At 36.6% G+C, this 23,928-nt stretch overlaps 2 protein-coding genes across 8 annotated transcripts in view; both read left to right on the forward strand.

Moving 5' to 3' along the window:
- Positions 1–7,341: 7,341 nt before the first annotated feature.
- Positions 7,342–16,441, forward strand: LOC126756004 (ran-binding proteins 9/10 homolog). 6 transcript variants are annotated; one of them, XM_050468787.1, is made up of 13 exons: positions 7,342–7,533; positions 8,936–10,541; positions 11,878–12,048; positions 12,123–12,322; positions 12,386–12,573; positions 12,641–12,753; positions 12,825–12,976; positions 13,149–13,378; positions 13,448–13,560; positions 13,762–13,824; positions 13,893–14,032; positions 14,988–15,099; positions 15,355–16,441. In XM_050468787.1, exons 2-13 carry the CDS (start codon positions 8,987–8,989, stop codon positions 15,489–15,491), a joined length of 3,174 nt encoding a protein of 1,057 aa, XP_050324744.1. In that variant the 5' UTR covers positions 7,342–7,533; positions 8,936–8,986; the 3' UTR covers positions 15,492–16,441. The 6 variants fall into 6 exon arrangements, with proteins under 6 accessions (XP_050324744.1, XP_050324741.1, XP_050324747.1 ...); XM_050468784.1 differs by having other exon boundaries at positions 8,954–10,541; XM_050468790.1 differs by having other exon boundaries at positions 8,954–10,541; positions 13,203–13,378.
- Positions 16,442–18,054: 1,613 nt separating this feature from the next.
- Positions 18,055–23,928, forward strand: part of LOC126756006 (G protein alpha o subunit) — a 110,402-nt gene continuing 104,528 nt past the window's right edge. Inside the window, exons 1-2 of one of the 2 annotated variants that reach the window (XM_050468794.1) lie at positions 18,055–18,245; positions 23,020–23,688. In XM_050468794.1, the coding sequence (XP_050324751.1) occupies positions 23,571–23,688 (118 nt within the window). In that variant the 5' untranslated portion in view covers positions 18,055–18,245; positions 23,020–23,570. The remainder of the gene's footprint in view (positions 18,246–23,019; positions 23,689–23,928) is intronic. The other variant, XM_050468793.1, reaches the window with a different exon arrangement.

Raw genomic sequence — 23,928 nt, forward strand, 5'->3', positions numbered from 1 at the left:
AGCGTTGTCGTATTGTAAAATCCAGTCGACAGTTGGAAAAAGCCGATTGTTACTCGGTCCGATTTCAAGAGCCCTCAATTGGTATCAAATCCAAAGCATCAGATCCAAAGCCGTAGTAAGACAAACATCCCCAAAACATCACCGAGCCACCTCGAAGTCTGAACTGCATCTTTATTTTTTTCACTTGTTAAATTCATAAAGCGTCTAGTAAATGAGCCCTCGAACTGAAATGCAGCCTAATCTGGCCACAGTACATTAAACCAAAAGTGTGTAGGCTTTTGGATGTACCAAAGGGTCTTGCTTTATTAATTTCAGAAATGTCGATCACTTTTCGTACTACGTTAGTGTTTATATTATTTTCTTTTAATCTCCGGCGAATTGATAACAATCTCCGAGCGAGTTTCAATCGACAACTCATTTGCTTTCGACATTATATTTAAAATTCTTACGTTTTGAAGCACGTTCAGCTTATTACGAGCACAATAGATGTGAACTACCGCTTTGACTCAAACCAAATTAAAGAATAAATGATAATTTGAAATGTGTTATACTTTTGACTGCCGTTAATCTTCAGTTCACTTGCTCCGTCTTTGATCCTTAACAATTGACTTCAACCGCTTGCGCATAGATCAAGGTCTACAACAACATACAAACTAAGCAATAAAAGTCAAGGTCTTGTATGGAAGCTTTTTTAGTTATGAAGGCTACTCTCCTCTACCCTAGATTATATACATACTTGTACGTAAAATATAATACCATTTGTCGAATTACGTATTTGTAAAGTAAAATCCAATATTAGCTTAAAGCACATACATACATACAGGCAGGTAGAGGTATGCTAATGGGTGTGAAATGTAGAAACCCACCTTAATACAATTAAATATATACATACATACTATATGTATGAGCATACGTGAGCATATCTATGGGAAATGCACCAAATTGTATTGTGACAACCGAAAGTTTCGTTCAAACAAAAACGCACGTAACTCCAAATGAAATAAAAAGCAGAGCTAATACATGTTTAATGCTCGCGATGGTCAACTAATGGATGATAATATTGCATGCGAAAGCGGCTAAATAATTAAAGAAAAATATAGATATATTGAAGAGAGCAATAAAATTGCAGAATAATTTTTTTTTTTCAAATTTGGGCAAATGCTTTCGTTTTTTTATGAGAAGTTGCAGTAAAAATTATTCCAAAAAGGATTGGATCACCTCATTATTAATAGATTTCCCTTGTTTAAAAATTTTCTTTTGTTAAAAATAATTTTTGTTTAAAAATTTTCTTCTGTTAAAAATAATTTTTGTTGAAAATTGAATCTCTTTGAAAAATAAATTTCATGTTATGCCTGCATTACCTGAATCACTGCCATTAAATTTAAAGGTAATCGACCATAGGCACATTTCTACCTGAAATTGTGGTCACAGACCTAACTAGTGACCTCTGCAGAACCGCCGCACTTCTTTTACCTGCTCCTAAGAGTATAAGTTCGGTGCAACTGACAACTTAAACTCAGTTGCAGTTTAGAACTAGAAGTAGCTACTGGAGAAGTTATAGCAAAACAGCCGCTAAGTAATTATTTCACGAGGTCTATAAAGTATAGAATAATAATATAACTAACGACAATGTTGAGAATGAGAATACAAAGTAATATCTCTACGAACTCGCCACATCAACGGCCAATCCGAAGCTCCTTCAATTTTCCAATATACACGGACCAAATGCGAGAAAAAGAGGATCGTAGGAAAGAAGAGAAGAAAGCATTAGCAGCGACGCCTATAAAAGTAAGGCGGGAAGTCAGAAATCTAGTGAATGGCATTCGAAAGGAGAGCGAGAGAACACTTAGACTTTAGCATATACTTAGATACATACATATATTATATATAGTTTTGATTTAAGTTATTTCTAATGTCAGCTAACAAAATAAATTTAAATTAAAGAAGATAAATTCATTAAATTTTTTTAAACAAATGGGAAAAACTAACATCATATTCATCATTCATATTTCATTATGTTAGGAATATGAGGTTTAGACCAACTCGATTCATATTCAGCGCTAAGCTATTAATAATATAATTTTATAATACCAGGTTTTCCATTTCTAAGTGTTATTTTAAACATTTTTAATAGTATTGCTGAAGTCTGAATTTGTCGATTCCAGGAAGTTTCAAAGAATTGGGACCATCTCAAACCCCCAATCTGGTGTATTTCTAAAAAGGATGTCATCTTGCATCCGCATAAAATAGTGGCGAATTTGCTGATTTTGCCTTGGAACAACTTGAAAACGATAACGATTTTTTAATCATCTTTTCCGATGAAGCTCAATTTCAGTGGTGCGGTAAATAAACAAAACTGACGTTTCTGGTGCGAAGGAAATCCACAAATTATTCATGAAAACCCCATTACAATCACTTAAATTGAATGGTCTGCTGGAATCATCGGTCCGTGCTCCTTTCGAAATGTAGCTGGTGACACCGTTACTGTCAAGGCAGGGAGGTATAAATAGATGATAACCTTCTTTATATGGCCGCAATTGGAAGAAGTTGATCTTGACAACATCTGGTTCCAACAAGACGGTGCTACGGGCCACGCAGCATTCGCAAGAACCGAATAATTGCGAGAAAAGTTTGGAGATTCGATTATTTCAAAAAATTCAATGTCACGAAAGGCCTCCGAGAAGTTGTGATTTAATACCTTTAGGCTACTTCTTGTGGGATTATTTGAAGATATTGGTCTTCAGCAAAAAACCAGCGTATCTTCAATCTGTAGAAGTCAATATTGAACGTACTATTCATGACATACGACTTGATTTTGTGGAAAAAGTACACGAAAATTGGCAAAAGACATTACCATGTCCAGCGAAAGTTCTCTTTTGTGTGAAGAATTTATTTCAGAAAGTGAAGTTGGAGAAGAATCCTATGAGGACGAAGCTGAATTAATCGAGTACATTTTGAAAGATGAAACTGAAGCATATGAGGATAAAGAAGACGTACAAGGACCAGTTTTGCCGAAAAAGCACAAAGATTTTTTAGTTGAGCCAAATCCAAATCACCAAAACAGAAGAAGATTTAGTAGACTGTGGAAAGCAGCCAACAAGTATAGCTCGCGAAGCTGCTAAAATGTAGAATCAAGTTGAAGAAAACAAATATCTGTGTATATATCGGACCATGTCATTGCCCCAAAGGGTTTTATATCGATTACTTTGGAGTTAAACACACAGTGTGGAGAAGCAACACTGGACTCTGATCCACCTGATGAAAAGCCAAATGACGAAACGTGAAATTTAAAGTATCCGACGTTGGTGGTATAACAGCAGAAGAATGAATGATTCTGCAACTAACGGGGTTTTCAATGGCGACGCTGAAAAAGTAGAGCGATAGGTACAGCAAACGAAACCATATTTTTCCAGCTCTTTTGGAAAGATAAACCGAAATTCGGAGTCAGTGGCCTCAACTTTAAGAGCGGGTTTTTCAATAAGAACAAAAACGGTTTAGGATATCAATGAAATTATTTATTCTGGTGAAAGAACATTCGTACGTATTCCATGAGTCACCATTGCATGCCGAAAAAAATAAGGTTTGGTACGGTTTATGGGCCGGCGGCGTCATTGGGCCGTACTTCTTCCGTCATGATAAAGACCGACACACTTCTGTGAATGGGAATCGCTACCGTGGTGGGCACTGTAAAAGAAACCGAGTTCCATACAGAATGGCATCGAATGTACTTTCACAGGAATAAAGAATTTCATTGATATCCCAAATTTTTTTTCGTAGCACTCTTATTGAAAAACCCGTTACAACCAAAAGGAAAGGTCCTCGACGTGGTGCTGGTGGTAGACGAGATAGATGCAAACCAACGGCAATATCGGGCACAAAAGTCAAATAATGAAAATATTCTCAGCTCAACGAAGATTTTTATTTTCCCCCCACCAGCGGTAGGAGTTTAAAGATCCTTCATTGAGTTTAAACAAATATTAAACCTAAACATTTTGCCAAAATTATTTTGACTTTAAAAAAGAAAATGTATATTTTTTTTTAATTTTTCTAATATTATATTTTTGTTTGCTTCTTTTATTTTTTTTTTTTTTTTTTTAATTTTTTTTTAATTTTTTTAATTTTTTTTTAAATTTTTTTTTAATTTTTTTTTAATTTTTTTTTTAAATTTTTTTTTTTTTTTTTTTTTTTTTTTTTTTTTTTTTTTTTGTATTGCGCCCAAAAAAATTACATATTTTACCTTTTAATCCACTAAATCATTTCATGTCTGTTCATGTCCAGTCAAGAACAGCACTGCTGTTATTATTACTTTGATTGTTGTTGTTGTTTATAGTTGTCGCCGAACTGCACAAAATAACTTTGATTACTTTTACACAGAAACTCTCACTCTCTTTAAGAAATCTTGAGCCCAAGTGATACACTAACCTGTCAAGAACACAGAGACACACTCAAAAAAAGGCATGAATCAGTTATTTGAACATATGTATGCACATACATACATACATACATATGCTTACACACTGAGCATATGTAATAAAACACTTCACTTTTTTCTTTTTTGGGAAAATTGGATTGCAGAAACTACCGCATGTCTGCCGATTCTCCTGTCAATCACTGAAGACAGCGCCACAGAAACTTTCGAAACTTTCACGCGTGAAACTCGCAAGAACAAACAGATAAAGACAAACGCGAAACCGACGCGTCAACGCACAACCAGAGCCAATCACTTGCAAATCACCAGCAAATCACTTTGAAAATTGCATGCCGTTAGAGCACTTGAAGCGCTTGGAGTGACACACAGAATCTGCGGCGCTGCAAAAACGCACGAAATTCACGGCGGTAAGTGCAACAACAAAAAATAATTATATAAAAAACAGCAAAAACTGCAACAAATTACGCTACAAGAACACACAATGCACTTGAGCGGTGAAAATTTGCTTGAATGACTGCGCGAAAAAAAAAAACGAAAAACACTAAAACACCGAAATAACCGTACACTTTGTTTATCAGTTGTTGTTATTGTACCACAAACTCCACTCCAACTTGTTAAACACGCGTCTTACGCACCGCAAATAACAACAGCGCATTCAACCAACCATTCGAAGAGGCCGAAATAGTAACGGCAAAGCCATTTTGTCGCTGAGCAAACCAAACAGCCGAACCGTACGATAACAACTGAAGTAGGACTCAGCTCGTGGCGATGCAATTACCCGCCAAACAGCGGCGCTACACACATGCATACACACACACACACACATGTGAACACGGCGCCACCACCTGCCCAAACAGCCGCCCACGCCAACCAATTGACAAGCCGAAACCAACAAACTGTGCCTAGTGTGCCTTCTAAGCGCACAACAACAACAGCAAACACAAAAACGTTGGAGATGCGACCCACTAATGACAGACCATCGCATATTTGTGCAGGCAATGTTAATAACAGCAGTCATTCTGTAAGCTTGCATAGCGTAAAGATTGTGGAAAAAGTTACTCGCTTTTTTTCGACGTCAACAAAGTGGAGAAACCAATATTGCTCAATACTTCGCAAACTTTGTTGTTTAATTTAATTTCCGTGGCAGTTAACGAGAAGCTATAAGCCATTGCCAAGCTTTTGAAAGTTATTTCCTTTATTTTATTGCAATGTACAGCTTTTGCGAAAGCTTTGCTATATAAAAATGTGTTTGCTTGGAAAGCGAATGTTTAATTTTTGGTGAAACCGTGCTCAGTATGTTAAAGACAATTTTTTTTTCTAATAACGGTTTTTTTGAAAAAATATGTTGTGATACCATACTGATGTCGCATATATTCGTCTCAAATCAGTTTGTGCTACAAGAAAAAAACCCATTTAATTGCACAAAGAAAAGGGTCTACCAACAAGAACTATGCGAGGCTAAAATTAATGAAACACTTAAAATTGGTCAAATTGGGTTCTTCATTTGCCCATCGCACAACTCTGTGGAGGGGATGTTTCGCCTTCTCACTTTAGCTCGCCTTCAAACGTATGTTCTTTGGCTACCCAGAGGATACTTGGTCTAGGACCGGAAGTCGTGAGCTGCTCCCAAATTAATAGCGCTCAGAGAACTTTCCACACTTGCGTGAACTTCTACACAAGACTAATGTACATATATATATACTGTGACGAAAAGTACCCTGAAATCTTAACTAAAACGCAAAATATTTAATTATTCATCAATATTTATTTTGTCGCCTTCAAAGTAATTACCATCAGATGTAATACACGTATGACAATGATTTTTCCAGTCCTCGAAGCACTTTTCATGAGTACTTTTTGAGATGGGCTTCAGCTCCTTCAGCGAATTTGGTTTTATCTCTTCGGTGGCCTGAAAACGGGTTCCACGGAGCGGCAATTTCAGTTTGGGAAACAATCAAAAATCACACGTAGTCAAATCTGGTGAATGCGGTGGTTGATCGATGGAATTCATTGCTTGATGCTATGGTGCGTTATCGCCGTGTAAAATTCATGAATTGTTCTTCATCGGCAGTTATAAAGATCTCCATGAACGTGGGATCGGAATTCGTCGGTTAAGCGTGTCCAAAGAAACTTGTTTACGGTATTATTTTTGAAAAAATTTCAGTTTTATCGGGACGACTCCAGCAAGAATGCGTTTCATACCCAAAATATCCACCAAAATCATTCGAACAGACTCGCGAGAGATGTCGAGCTCTCTTGCCATATCTGTAATACTTGTCGGACGATTTTCAAGCACCATATGCTTCACTCTTTTAATAATTTCAGTTGAAGTGGTCGAAGGTCGTCCAGAAAGAGGCATATCTTCTGAATGCTTCCTAACACTCGTAGGCTTGTGTTTTTTGATAAAACTGAACAACAACAACTTTTCCAACATTCACAACGATTCCTAAACGAAATTTGGTTCATCCTCTTCTTCAAATTCAACCGCGTCCATCCTTACTTTTCCCGAACTCAGCTCGGCCGTAAATTATTTTTCCCTTAATTTTTGTTATTTTATTTTTCTTTTCCGATGGGTTCAACTTGATACGATTTATTTTCTTTATTTCAAGTTGGCTAAGTTAGCTGTTGGCATTTCGATCCAGCCATTTTAAAGATTTGCCGGAACAAACAGACCAGACAATAAGTCATAAATACATATTTTATTTGGTATATGCATGTAAAAATATTTTAATATTATAAAAAGACACACCAATTTTAAATATTACGATTTTTCATATGTATGTATATCGGAATTAAAATCTTAACAAATATCAAAATATTACATGGTGTGGCATGCCATTGTTATCGATAATTACGAATATGGCGAGAAAAGCAGTTGATAAATTCATTGGCAGCACTGTGTCATTTCTGCTGCGACAGTCGACAGTCGAAGTAGAGTTTGTGTTTTCTCGGGGAAGGATAAATATAAATAAGAAAGGAAGGATTAAAAATTATCACAAAAATTAAACTTGTGATTATAAAAGTTCAAGTGGAGCGCAATAGCCAGCGTGTGTTGCTGAAAAGTGAAGAAAAATCGATCGTGCTTTTATTATTAACGCACTAAGGTGAATAATGTGGCGAAATGTAGCAGATAAAGCAATTTGTGACAGCGCAATGCGTGGGATCACAATTGCAGCGTTTTCAATGCATACTATTTATTTAGAGTGAGGTCATAAATGCGAAAGTGCACGGAATTCGATGTGCAAGTTGAAATTTCTTCCAGTTACCCAACGAAAAAGATGATAATATATACAGCTAGTCGAGCAACTCCATTGTTCATCAATTTTACTTTATACCTTTAATGCATGAATTTCGCTTTTATGCATATATACATATATATGTTTAGATTGTTGTTGTTAAATTGAAACGAACGTGCGATCAAAGCGCAGAATACAAGAAAAACACCAGAAGTTGCAGAAGAAGAAGACTTTGACAATGTCCAAAGAACCAAAACGAAATGCATAAATGTCGCACATAGATACAGAACAGAACAGTCGAAAAGAAATTAATGAAGAGCAAGAGGAGTTGTGTATTTGTGTGTGTGTGTCGTATCTTTTCGTGTGATTGTCGTTTTATCAAGAGGGCAAAACAAAGAAAAATCAGTGAAACGTAGTAAAAAAGTGAAAACTTCGTACATTAATTGAAATAATTTTTAACTAAACAAATCGTAAGCATCTATGTGACAAAATGTGCAATATATAGAATGAGTTTGTCGAAAATCTAGTTTAAGCGCTGACGTGCATAAAGGTGATATATTGATTTTATACAAATCATTGTTGCTTTCACTTGCCACTTCACAGCTGTTGTTTAACAAAAACGAAAAGTAAAATACATAAATACAGCGCAATAGATAGGAAAAGTCATATCATAATCAGCACCTGGTGTCTTCAGGATTACTTGATACTATGGAGTTATTTTCTTTAACTACCAATTGTATAGCTGTTGCATTTAGTGGGTGCAACGTAATTGCAGTTTTTGGAATTGCATATATTTCTATTATTTGCCGTTGGTAGACATTCCAAGTGTGTCCCTACGCGTTGATTAAGTTGAAATCATAGAAATATTTAAAGAAGATATGTTACAAGCTTCTTTCCATGCCAGGGTCAGCATAGATTTAGGGCAGTGCAACCTTGACCGCTTTTACAAGCAATGTGCTATATTGCATTTTCTACGAAATAATTATGTTAAATGCGTCACTGGAATTCATTTTATAGCTACGACTTGGTCGAAACGTCTTCCAATTGAGTTTCCAAAAATTATTTAACAAACAAATGCAGTTATTTTTTTAATCGGAAATATTTTTATGTATTGTACTATATAATTTTAAGTACGCATTAGCAGTGATGTTGCGACGATGATGTTGATGATGGTAACCAATAACAGCAGACCCAAGTCTATTCCCACAAAATTCTGTTGTCTATAATTATTTAATGCGCACACTTGAATAGAAGCTATTTAAAAAAAAAGTGTTGCCCATATTTTCAGTTGACTAAATTCAACATTTTTAAGTCATAAAAAATGGATACTGATAACGATAATGAACAGCTGAACTCTTCGTCGACGAGCAGCAGTAACAATAGCAGCAGCAGCAATTTGCTCGCAAATTTACCTATGCTCCCAATATTGCAGTCAACTGATAATGATGGTGGCGGGCACTTCGTAGAGCCCGAGGCGCTACCGGAGCCCTTAGACGAGCGCATCGGTGCAGTTGGATTGCCACAACCGCCATCACCATCACCACCGCCACCACCAACACCACCACAGCAACAACTTCATACGGCAGGTCATTTGCCGGACAATTCAGTTTTCGCTTCACCCCTCTTATTCAATAACAATACCACCCCACCTCCTTCATCCTCCTCATCATCATCGTCGCCAACATCATCGTCACACAATCTTCAACTATATCATCATCAGCAAGAACCACAACAATTACAACAAGAACAACTACACTCTGAACATGCGCTTCATTTTGAACATTCTCCCTCTCCCTCCCTCCAGCAACACGCACTACTACCACCACCGCCATCACCACCACCACCACTCGAACAAGAGCAGCAGCAGCAACAACAACAACAACACCTGATTCCGGAAGCAGCAGCCACAGCACAGCACCAGCAAGCACTTGAGCAACAGGACATACAAGAAGAACTCCAATTAACGCATCCATGTGCTTTTGTAGACAATAGTCCGATTGCCGATACGATTGATGCATCTGCATTAGAATCAGCTGCGAGTGAAGCTATTGGACTGAGCGCTGACATTGCATCAACTAGTCAACAGCAGCAGCAGACGCAGCCACAACGCCAGTGTCTACAGCAGCAAGAACAGCCGGTGGAAAGTTTGAGCGGTGCTCAACGCTCGACACTGAGCGTAATAGGAGAAGGTGCAGCTGGTAGCAGCGCATCTAATATACGTAACCAAACACCTCCAATATCACTGCCATTGCTGTTGCAAGAAGAGGACGACGAAGACGAGGACGCCGACGCTGACGACGAAGAAAATCTTAGTGGCGAACAACAACGCGTTCGAGCACCGAAGTCACCTGCTGCACTATCGTACGCTTCGCATTTTACACACCATCCATTCACGCACCCACTAAACCACCACCACCATCATCATTATTATCCCAATTTTGGTGGCTGTATAAATAATTCACCATTTGCGTTTGACATACCTGCTTTGTCCGGTGGGGGCGACAGCATCAGCATCAGCAGCAATAATAACAATAATAGCGGTATTAGCTTTGTCAGCCAAATAAATCCCAGTAACGGCGCAAATACAAACGCAATACTAACAGCAAGCATGCTTGGGAGCAGCAGCAATAGCGACAACCCGTCCGGCGGCGGCGGCGGTGCCACTGCCCTATCAAGCACCATCACTTGCGCTGGCGCTGGTGCCCACAGCAGTAGCAATCATAATCATCATTCGCGTCAGCAAGTGACCGATCGCCTAAAAATGCTCTATCCAAATGTGAACGAAGCTGAAACTCCACTGCCACGCTGCTGGAGTCCACACGACAAATGTCTATCGATTGGACTATCGCAGAATAATCTACATGTACACTATAAAGGTGAGTGAAACTTTAATAAATGCATTACTTTTAGTTATTCCCATAAAACACAAACGATCGAAGAAATACTAGACTAGCACGCACCATATAGAAATGAAAACTAAAATCAACCCGACAGATTTTAAGCGCGAAATATGCGCGTCTCTAAAAAGGAAACGAAATTAACAATACAAGCAATTAGAAATTAAGGTGCAAGCGGAAATGCAGAAATCGCTTCCATAGTGTTAAAGCTGTGCATAAGTGTGGGTGTACGGGGGAAATTGAAATTCATTGAAAGAAAGTACTCGGTTTTTTTCTTAAATAATATTTATAATTATTGCTAGTATATTAAAATCTAAAAATAAATAAATTTAATAACTGTTATGCGGCTTGATCGTAACTCAACCCATTTCAAGCAGTTTTTCGTTATATTCTTACGCATATCGTACATGCATATGCATGCATGCAATCTCTTCTCCTCACTTCATTTATTTCGTTTAATTTTCCATGCCCAACACTCTTTATTGCGTTTCCCATACACGCTTTATTTACCTTTGTCATCACTACAGTGGAGTGCAATCTGTTCTGCCATTTTATGTACCAAATCGGGAGAGAAAAAAATAGAAAACGACTTTATACACAACAACGGAACAAACGGAAGGAAAGCAAACACGAAGTTGTCCAGCACGACTACAATTCGGTTGTTCTCGCTTCATCGCCCTCTGTCATTGGCCTGGTTATTTGTTGTGTGTTTGTTTTTGTATTTCATTTGGACTTTTTTACGCACGCTTTTTATTGTCCGTACTCCTTTTGACATTTATAAACATATGTGCCTGTGCTGCTGTTTACTGTTGTTGTTCGTGAGATTGTCGTGTAGTTGGTGCATAATCATAATACCATCAGCTGATATGTGGTTATCAAGCGCATTGTTGTTGTTTATATTTAAACTAGTTGCCCTTTGTGCATGAAGATGCGTTCAAATTAATATTGCATCTGATTAATGTAAATATGTGTGTATGTGCATATGTGGGTACTTATGTCTATTTATACATCAATCGGTCGTGCGTAAGTTACAGTAACAAAGATCCGGTTATATATAATTTAACTAAAAATATTAAAAGCGCAAACAGCGCAGCGCAGTTACAGAAAAGACAACTGCTGTATGTTGTCTGAATGAATAAAATCGTTTTAAATTACTTATTATAATTACATATGTACATAAAAAATTAATTTGCAAGATATTTTAAAATCAGTTTATTTTTGATAGCGCCTAAGCGCAGCCTTTTTCAGATGCTCATGTCCTTGATCTGGACACTTGTATTACGCCATATATTCATTTTACGCCATTTATTTGCAGGCGTAGGTAATAAGCACGACGGTCCTGCCTCTGTGCGCACAGCTCATCCGATTCCACCCGCCTGTGGCCTATACTATTTTGAAGTGAAAATCATATCGAAAGGTAAAGATGGCTACATGGGTATCGGTTTGACAGCTCAGCAATTTCGCATGAATCGTTTACCAGGTAAAGGCAGCGCGTTTTGTGTCCACCAACAAATGCAAATAATATTATTTTCGGTTTCCATTCGCCATTTTCTCTTTCAGGTTGGGACAAGCATACGTATGGTTACCATGGTGACGATGGCAATTCATATGCCCAATCCAATACTGGTCAATCGTATGGACCGACATTCACAACTGGCGATGTAATCGGTTGCTGTGTGAATTTTGTGGATAATTCATGTTTTTACACAAAGAATGGCATTGATCTGGGTGTCGCGTTCAGAGATTTACCGGTACATAAAGTTAGTACTATATACAAATGTGTTGTGACTATGTGGTACATGTGTGTATTTTAATATTATTAGTGTAAATTATATCCAACGGTGGGCCTACAAACGCCTGGTGAGGAGATCGATGCCAATTTTGGCCAGGAGCCATTCAAATTTGATCAAATCGAAGATATGATGAAGCAAATGCGTGCTCAAATGAGGACCGCCATCTATGATTTCCCCATGACACTCGATCAGGGTGATCCAACGACACTGCTACACAAGTGAGTTGCGCGACTAAGCGTGTAAATAATTCTTAAGTAAACTTTTACTCATTGTTTACATTTTCAGAATGGTATCATCATATCTCTTGCACAATGGTTATAGTCAAACTGCAGAGGCATTCGCTCGAACCACTGGGCAAACGTTTCAAGAGGATATTTCATCTATTCGAAATCGTCAAAGTATGTTTGCATCATGTCCTAAATAACTGTTACTTATCGCAATTAATTTATTTTCCCAATTTGCATTATAGAAATATTAAAACTTGTATTATCCGGCAAAATGGGTCACGCCATTGAGCACACGCTGCGCTCTTATCCGGGTCTATTAGAGAATAACAAAAGTCTTTGGTTCATGCTGAAGTGCAGACAGTTCATAGAAATGGTGAATGGTTCAGATATTGAGGTAAAGCGCAGATATCGATAAACAAATCTTAGCTTAGTGTCACTTAACCTAAAAACCAATACAGCAGAATAAAATCTCTACTAATACATGTGCATGTAATTATTTATGTTTTGTTTTTTTTTTTTTTGCTTTTCTGTGTCCTTATTTTTATTTTGTGTGTCTGTTGATTCAGTATTGCCCTACTACTAATAATAAATTAACAAATTCGATCACAACACAAACGCAGACAACGCCACCGAATCAAACATCGGTCATACAGTCAACCAAATCGTATCAGAATGGTAAGAGCACAGTAGCACATAATAATGCACAGACTATGGTGACAACATCAACTACAACAACAAATTCAGCTGTGATAAATGCCGATAATCATGCGCATCAACAGGAACTGAAAAACACATCGTGAGTGCAAAGCATTTATTTTTTTACTTAAAAATGTTTAATTGTGTTTAATCTGCTTTCAACACACAGTGTTTCGGATGAGAACTGCTCTGGTGATGCGATTTCAATTAGTAACAAAAACAATAGCACCAATATCGATTATTTGAATGATGTAGAAATGGAATTAAATATGCACACCAATGGTAAGAAGTTTAAGAAAGCTGAATTAAATGTTGAGATGTAATATTTATGCCCTGAACAGAGCATATTAAGTATGCACACTGAAGTTAACGGGTTTTCCATATGCTATATATTTACATATGTATGTCTATACATTTCACTTTCAAATTTTTATCTCAGTCTTCATCTTTATATCTAATATATTATAATGTTTATCTACCCAGGCAACTCATGCAAAAACGGCAGTTCTAATTTCAATAGTTCTTTAGACGTTGATGAGGAAATGGGTTTGTATACACACAATCTTATTTAAAACTAAATATGGTAAAATAAATATACTCTTTTATTACTCTAGACATCGACGTATCACCTTCCGCACAGAAATATAGTCATGGCATCGAACGGATATTGGAATTCGGCAAAGAGCTATCTCAAATGGGACAGCAATTGGAGAAGGAGAACAAATTGAACGATGAGGATCGACAAATGTTGGAAGTAAGTATAATATATGAGCACATCCGCTGTTCCCTTTCTTCACGGGAGTCAAGCTGCTAAAGTCCATGATAAACTTATTTTAATTATGGGAAACACATGCATTGTCTATACGACGTTCTCGACAGAAGCATGTTAAAGAAAATCAAAACACGATAGGACGAGCTACCTGGGTGCAAGACTGCAAAAGTCATGTGCAAAACAGTAAATCGGAAGTACACACGCCCGCAGAATGGGGCTGAAAGATCGGAAAGACTGCAAGAAATATTTAGAGCAGGGTACCAGGAAAACAATGGGGCATCTCTTGTGCGCTTGTCCCGCTTTGGCAAGACTACGCTGTAAGCATCTGGGGTCCCCACAGTGTATCATAATACACTGGAGGAGGTATCGACAGTGAGGCCACAGAGCCTGTTAAAATTCGCGTCAAGCGCAGGCATCTTAAAGGTTGACTACTCGTCTTGGTCTTTTTAGATCAAACGAAGAGCTCTAGTTGCCGCGAGAATGAGAGTGACCCTTTCGTATTATCGTGCTGGCTACTGTAGCAGATTGAACTCCTACTTATCCAGAATCGACTTTGACATATCAAATATATGTATGTCCAACGAGTCCCCCCATGACACTAACCATCTCTGCAAACCCTGCCAACCCTACACATCTGATACTTCGCTCCTTATGGACCGACCACGTCGAAACAGCATGTTTCGATGACTACATATCTAATACTTACCATCCTAAGGGGGAATAGGTAACCGTTACAACAATAATCAAAAAAGGTTTTTCTATATCCTTTGATGCTATTAAAATGAACCTGTGAAAGGTATTATAGCTTTGGTTAACACTTTTTTTTTTGTTTTTTTGCCAGATTCGATTATTATTGTTATTCACACATTATATTACTAATTAATCTGTTGAAAACCACATTATATTGCTATAATAATATTTAAATTTTCTCCAACAGGATGCATTTAGTTTAATCGCTTATTCAAATCCCTGGTCCAGCCCGTTGGGTTGGCAACTTTGTCCCACGAAACGAGAAAACGTATGCACAGCACTTAATTCCGCTATTTTAGGTAAGATTAACATTATATTATATTATGTCAAAACGAGTTAGGTATAATTTATCATTTGCTTTTTTGTATTTATAATTCTTTGTTTTCTTTTGTTGTTAAATAGAATATTAAACATTTTTTCTTCTATAAAAAAATGCTTTATATTCAACGAACTCAGATTGATGAAAATTTTTTTCAACACCAAAAATTATTTTTTAATTATATTGCAGTTTTTCTCCTAAAATATCTAATTTTCATATATCTGTTATCTTCCAGAATCGATGAACTATCCACGTCGCCCGCCACTTGACGTGTGCGTAGCGCACGCCGCTGAATTGCTTAAGGTGATGGCTCGGGAATCGCTCGGTGCTTGTGCGTTCGTAAATATCGAAGATGTCTTTCCACAAAATTGACCCACTCTGCGCTTGAAGATGTTTGAAACGTCGTAGCTAACGTCGTCGTCGTCGTCGTGTCCCACAGCATGGTGGTGGTTGGTGTGTTCCCCATCGTTCGACGCCAACATGCGCTCCGATTGTGCTCCTTATTGCACTTATTTAGATTTTTTCTAATTATCGTATTTAAAACAAAAAACATAGAAGAGCGAACGCAAATTATTCATTTATAATCAACTAAACTTGTTTAAACCATAATTTCAAGAATCAACGATAATTATTAAAATTTTCAGTTTTCTAGTAACACCAAGATCCACTTATTATACATATGTGGTTCAATGTAGCGGTAGTAGTCATAATTTCCCCTCCTCTCAAGTACTCCAAAATAAAATGGCCGCGTAAATTATACAAAATATATCTATATACATACAAAACAAAAACAAACATTTAACAACAAACAGTAAATTGAATTCGTTCATTAGTTTAATTTTCAAGCACATACACACACGCATATACATATACACACACACTATTGCCTTTAACATTTAATCAAAAGTTTTGTTTTTGTTCAAAATATCCAACAATCATCGATTAAGTAAATTAAAATTGAAAAACAAAATTCTGTGCTTAAATTTGTATACAAACACCTCTCATGAAATAATAATAATAATAAATAAAATCACATTTAAGCGCAACGTATGTACTTTTGCACGAAAAACGTCGTGTCTTCAACAGTTACGTGTTTAAAGCGGAAGAAGTGAGATTTAAATGCAGATTTTTTTCGTGCTCTTTACGAAACTCTATATTGTTAGTTATAATTACCGATTAGTGGTTAAGTTAAGCGAATAGCGTTTATATAATTTTCTTCTTTTCTGTTTTCGTATATTATTATGCTTCCAAACTTTAATTGAGCAGTTGAAGTTTTATTCTTTAATAATAAATAATTTTCGTCGAAATGAATGCAGAAAGAATTCAACTTATCTCAATAAATATATATATATATATATACATATATATAAATAAATCTGTTGTGAGTTTGTCTTTCAATAAATCAGTCACGACTTAAACTATGTCCTTCGCTGCGACATTGGAAGCACCTTTAGATTAGCTATACATATATGTAAATGGTGACCGCACTTACTTCAATATTTCACTTAACTACGATTTAACCATGGCCGGTCATCGTTATTTTCTTGCTGTTAGCCAAGCATGATGATTGTTAGTCGAATCGACCTGCAAAGCACGTCCAGGGTTGAAGCAGCAGTTACATCTCTCAGATTTCAAATATTACTTTTTACAAAGGCATTACTTTCCAAACACACGGCAAAATACGTTTGTTAATGTTATTTATGTGGCATAAAACATTTCGAAATGGAATGCATCATCACAACATTCCTGAAGTGATTTCGAGACATTGTGCCGAGTCGGCGGTCGTTGGTCGGTTAAAAATCCGGGTAATTGACGCTTACTCAGACCCAGCTGCTGTGAGAACGAACGGGAATGCATACTAATAATCCGTGGTCACGGAAAAAACTGGGTTTGCTTCAATCACTTAGGAGTTCGCATATATGCACATTATTTAAGGGGAGATGGTCCGTAAAAGAAGCTATGACTTTTTGTAACTCGAACATATTCTCAAAGATGTTTTGATTTATCTTTTCAGATCTCACGATAATTTTTAACAGCTATTACCTATATATGAATATATATGTACATGTATGTATGTATATACATATATACATTGATGCATTAACTGCATTCAGTGGTTACCTTTGGACAGTTACATATTGTGAACTGTAAATGCGATGGTTCGTTTCAAATGACAGTGTCGAAGTTTTTCTTAACTTATTCTGGAAACGAAGAGATATACAAAAAAACTAAGTATATTCGCTAAAAAAATTTGCATTTCCGCGGTTGTTGCAAATTTAACAGTTCGGAAATGTCCAACATACAAATCAGTCAAGTGTTGCCACAATGGTAAGCTAAGGCCGGATGTAAAAGAGGTTGAATTTGGATGAAAGACATTTTCGAACAACTTGGAGTATTGATTTTCTTTTTTTGTTGTAACAACAGTAAACATTAAATATAAATGAACGATTATTCAAATCTGATTTTTATTATTTAAATAAATTATGCAATTTGCAGCAACTTTGGTTGCACCAAGTATGGCAGCACCCATCGTCTAATAAGGAAATATTGATTTCGAAGTTTCGAAAATAAAGAGTGACAAACGGTGTTGGTAAATGACTGTATACAAATTGGTTTTTAATTATCAGCAATTTAACGGCAAAGGGGAACTAAACATTAACGCAGTTGATGAATTTTACAACAAACTACTTATATACTGATGAAAACATAACAAAATTGCTTTTTACGTTTATCGAATAAATAATAATAGAAAAACTGCACGTTTAGCGCGTTGACAACTGAAATTTCCAAAAATTTGCTGCATTGCCATCACTGGCAACGAAATGTCAAGCGCCCATTGCTGGAGAGCGAGAGAGCACCCAAAAAAGAATTGGAAAAAAGTTGAATGAACAAGCGCCGCCGCGCCGCATATAGAGAGAGAGGAACACCAAATACAAAGGAGCAATCGCATTCGCAGCAGCAGCAGTGGCAGCAGAGTTGAAAAAGTTTGCGGGCGGGTTACACAAAAAAGTCGAGTGCTCGAAGAAATTTGTGAATAACTCCAGCAAAACGAATTTTATTAATTGGAATTTATCAATAGAAATTGGAAAAAAGTGCATGTGCATTGTGGTAATTGAAGAAAATGTTGTTAGTGTTATGATAACTTATGTGGAAGTGCTTAAAAAAAGACCAAGTGACCAGCGAAGCACCAGCCGCAAAATCGTGTACCAACCACACACACACACACACACACACACGAACACAAATCGCAACATTCTGGGCGAGGTAGAAACGCCAGATGTGTATTCAGTGAAAATCGCATATGCCTTTTTCCAAATGATGAAAAGTTTTTTTTCGCACAGTGTTTGACAGAATGAAAATTTGATAAATATACAATAAGAATTTTTTTGGTTTTTAATGCACAAAATCGATGCAAAAGCATTGTTTCCATATATGTCTCATTAAATATGTTAGTATGTGTAGCTTGAGAGGCGGCACCGGGCGGCAGCAGTCATTGTGTAGAAAGACTGCTAGCGGCGCGTTTACGTTCGAAAAGTGTATTTTACCACCATTGCGCATCAACGGGCGGGGCGGTGGCAAAAAAACTACACACTTTCCGATAGTGTAGTGTAATATGAAAAGTTTACTATCAGTTGCTGTCAAGATCGGGTTTAAATAAATTCAATGCCATATTCATACATAAATAATTAACTGCTAGATACATAAACGCAAGAAACTGCAATATATAAATTTTTGTAATTATGTATACTAAATTGTATATTCGTTTAAGCAAAGCAAGTGCGCTTAGCAGCTTGGTGGTGTGTGGGTGGCAGTGGGCGCATGTGAATATGTGAGTGCATACGCTAGGATAGCATACGTACAAACAAATATACATACATATATTCAAAAGACATTGATATTCACAGAGAGTGTTTGTTAAGCAAAAAATAATAATTATAACTAATTCTAATAAAGACACTTCAGTATACTACCCAATCCGCCAATGTTCGGCGCACAAACATTTTACTCAGTAAATTACCGCATTTACGCACGATAAACATTTGTGTATATGCACACATATTAATCTAATGTTTTCAACACAATTCCATATGCCATAAATTTTGTGGAGAACTTGCAAATGTTGGCGCTGAAGCTATTGGCAGTTTGTAGCTTCCGTTTATCATTGCTTTTTTAACTGGAAATGTTCACATGTGTACATATGTACATTCACACATATGTACATATACATACATATATGTACTTATATATGAACCATACTACTGTGAATATAACAAATTATTGTAGAAAGCGACTGCAATGAGGCAAAGGGGAACTGAGTGGAGGAACATTATTTTATCACAGCGTATCGATTGATCTGATCGCTAATATATACTGACTTACATACTTACATATGTATGTACTAGCCTATATCGATAAGATAAACTCAAGCTTGCAACCTACTTACTTGCGTATACACAATACATTATGGTATATACGATCATATATGGATGTACATATATATGTTTGACTAATTTTATTTGTTTATTCATTTGTGGATATTTTATTGCCATTTCGTATAGACTGAGCATATCGCTTCCATGTGCAATGGCTTTGGAATGCATAGCCTTTCACAACGCCACATATTCGTACATAAACAAATATAAATACATCCAAACATTATGTGTATGTAAGTATATGTTCACATTGTTACTGAAAACTTACTGACTTTGTTTGTTGTCGGGTGTTCAACCCTTCAAGCTTTTCGGTATGGGGAGGCTAAAGCCGCCAATTGCAAATAAACTAATCGACCGCATGGAGCATGGTAAAAAGCTGATAAGCGTCTCGCCTCCATTTGGTTGGAATTTTATGTTGATACAAGCATACATGTGTATGTGTAACTTATACATACATACAAATGTATTTACTCAATATCAAAGTTGAGATAAGTGTAAAAATTTGCATAAAATGTGTATAAATACTCGTGTATACACAGATACACACATGCTTATGTACATATGTATGTACTTAATCCCGCCATAAGTTCTGTTACAAGTTCAACCCGTTATAGAAATGATATTATAATATATTTCTTAACGCACGTACAATCAAAAGATTCGGCCTTTGGTCAATCACCATCCCTCGACTATCGGGTCCACTTCAGAAATGTTTTTTGTCATTACAACAACAACACTGATCGCACCAAACCTTTTTTGAATATTTCCAATTTTCTGTCGGCTTTACCACGCCTTCCGAAGCATCCTGCTGGTATACGTTTGTCCAGTTTTTACACCTTTACTCGGAAGATATGAGGTCTAATGCCTTTTCACGAGATTTCCCACCAAACCATTATAACAGCTGGATGATGACCACTTCTACGAAAGTTTTTGCGTAGATTTTGTCGTTTTGCTTAATAAAACCTTCCACCATATTCACAAACTGGACGAAAGGGTACAGATTTGACCATAAGATTGCAGCCGAAGGCGTTATAATTCCGACTGTCAATAATTCCAAGATTTTAGGTGTGACAATCAACAGCCTGCGCTCCTTCACTCCTCACACAAGCGCGATTATTGCCAAAGTACACAACCGCAATAAAAGCCTCAAGTCGCGAGCCGGAAGCACATGGCTAAAAGACAAAGAATCGTTGACAACATAACATAAAGCAATCATCCAGCTGGTGCTTAACTATGTCCAGCATGCAACGAATCCCGCACGACTCTAACCACCTTTTTGCATGCCTAGCTAAACCTACACATCTGACACCCCTCTCCCTGTGGTCCGAACCCGTCGAAACAGCAACCGTTGGTTGAATGAATGACCACTTATCTGAACCTTACCACCCTAACGAGTACTAGGTAACCGTTAACACAACAACAACAACATGCCTGAAGTAGTTATGTAGAATGCTGCCGAGTTGACAGTCCTTGACCGGATAAATATCCGGGTCCGTTCCGGTTACTTAGACCCGACTATCTTGGGAACGGGCAAATGTAATGGTGTCAAAACAAATACCGTCGAACTCGATAGCTTGAAAATTTAACCAATGACCATTTTAAATTAATTTTGTAAAACTACTCAAGTCAACATTCATACAGCTAAAGGAGCATAATAACTCTGCGACACTTTATCAGTTATTTGTCGATCAGAGGAACTGTAGACCATTTATATTAAATTGCTAAGGTTTAAATTTACTACCCTCGGAATACTTCGATATTTTCAACTTGCAAAATTTTGAATTCAACTGCCTCCAAGGCATCGCCTTTATGCCATTTGTGCTTTTTTAGACTCCATCTGAGAAGTCATTTGACGCACATGCTTGGGTCTAAGCCTTATATCCCAAAGATATTTAAGTACTTAGTGGCGGTATCAACGGTTTCATGCATAAATTGATAAATTTCGTGTATTATTTGACAACCTAGAGCACCATTAATCAGTTCTTATTAAAAATAATGCCAAGGAGTAATATCTATGCGCGTTTTGTGCGTACTCGAGTTTATATATTAAAAGGTAAAACTATGTATTGAGAGCATCACAGGTGCAATGCGCACTTGTTCCACTGTTCATTGTCAAGCAATCTGTCTCAATTGATGCCGCTCATAGTCACAGCCGCACCCAAAGCCGCGTAAGCGGCATTAATTAATCATACTCGAGCAAATATTCAAAATAATTAATGTCAACTGGATGCCATACATACATATTTGTACATCTGTATATGCATGAAAGTGTGTATGTATGTACATATATGGAAGTGTCGTCACTTTTGATCAGTTCTCGATGAGCGTGTGCGCCACTCAGCCAATGCGCCAGCTGCGACAATCAAAGTGACTCAGCTAACGGCCAGTAAGCGCGAGTTGAAATATCAAAAACAATAATTTCGCAATGCAAGCCTCGCTTGAATGCTATCCATGTAAATGCTTTTAGACAATTGAATTTGAATGAAATTAAAAAACAAAGCTAAAATACCGTTCACAGGTGCATTTCTATAGCATAAAAAAGTATAAAAATACTTTTATCTTGAGTTTGATCGTTCAGTTTATATGGCTGATATATGCCATAGTTGTCCGATCTGTACAATTTCTTCGGAGATTGTAGCGATGTCTTAAAAAATAATCTGTGAGAAGTTTCGTGAAGATATCTCATCAAATTAAAAAGTTTTCCATACAACGTACAGATTTTGATCGTTAAGTTTATATGGCAGCTATATGCCATAGATGTCCGATCTGAACAATTTCTTCGGAGATTTTAGCGACTCCTTAAATAATAATCTGTGTAAAATTTCGTGAAGATATCGTGCCAAATAAAAAAGTTTTCCATACAAGGATAAGATTTTGATCGTTTAGTTTATTTGACAGCTATATGCTATAGTTGCCCGATCTAAACAATTTCTTCGGAGATTGTAGAGATGCCTTAAAAAATAATCATTGCCAAATTTCGTGAAGACATCTCTTCAAATTAAAAAGTTTTCCATACAAGGACTTGAGTTTTATCCTTCAGTTTGTATGATAGCTATGTGCTATAATTGTCCGATCTAAACAATTTCTTCGGAGATTTTAGCGAAGCCTTAAATAATAATCTGTGTAAAATTTCGTGAAGATATCTCGTCAAATTAAACCTAATATACCCTATTCAGGGTATAAAAGTAACACTACTAAACAATAAGTTTAAAACATATAATATGTGCATGTGTGAGTGCGTGTAAATCGAATGAAGTCGAAACGTCAATACTTGTACGAATTACACACATTAACGCAAATATTTATGTATGACAGTTTGTAATTTATGGATATCAACGCCATAAAACCATATGCCCGTCGGCCTGTGTGTGTGTGTTGTTGTTGATGTTATTCTATAATTTTACATTTATTCCATTTTAAAGTGAATTTTTTTCAATACAATCATTGTTTACTCATTTTTCGCATAGTGATTTAATGATATGTCCATGAAACGACCCAACGATATTTGAATATAAACATATGTACACGCATACAAACATACATGTACATACATATATGAAAGTAGCGAAAAGTGCGAGCAAAATAAAGCCGAATGAAAGTAAGAAAAATTAAGTAGTGCAGCCGATTTGTGTATGTGTTCTTAACGATAAAAATAATAAAAAATAAAATATAATTACAACAGAACGCAGAACAAACCGCACAAAACGTTTAAAAAATAAGTGAAATACATACATACATAAATTTCGTAAGAAAAACCCACAATTACATAAGTGAGTTTTTGCGAACATATTTCAATCGCTACAACAAAAATAATTAAAGTGAACAGCAGCATCCGTTAATCGGCAAACTAAAAAAGAAAATCCAAACAACAACAAAATATCACAACAACTTGTGTTCAACAAAAAACGCGCTTTACACCAACAATTGCATTGCAATAAATTCGCCGTAATCGAAGCCATTTGATTATTTCACTTCGCTAACCGCATAAAAGGAAACAAAAACAAAAACATAAAAGAAAATGGGTTGCACAACATCAGCCGAGGAACGTGCAGCGCTCCAGCGTTCAAAGCAAATCGAAAAGAATCTCAAAGAGGATGGCATTCAGGCGGCAAAAGACATCAAACTCTTGCTACTGGGTAAGTCTCAATAAAAATAAAAAATATGTATAAGCTTAAAGAGTCATCCAAAAAACTAAAATCAAAGATTTCCACATGCTTGGTGACTCCATCTACAGGTTGATAAGTATTTTTTCCCACCTCTCTGATTATTTGCTCTAGTGACATTAAGTTCTTTTCACGTTTAGTTTTCTACAAAACATGTCTTTAGAACCCGACTACTTGGAACTACTCTGACCGCGCATACCATTTGTGTCAACT

This window comes from Bactrocera neohumeralis, chromosome 4 (assembly GCF_024586455.1).
Source record: "Bactrocera neohumeralis isolate Rockhampton chromosome 4, APGP_CSIRO_Bneo_wtdbg2-racon-allhic-juicebox.fasta_v2, whole genome shotgun sequence".
Taxonomy (NCBI): domain Eukaryota; kingdom Metazoa; phylum Arthropoda; class Insecta; order Diptera; family Tephritidae; genus Bactrocera; species Bactrocera neohumeralis.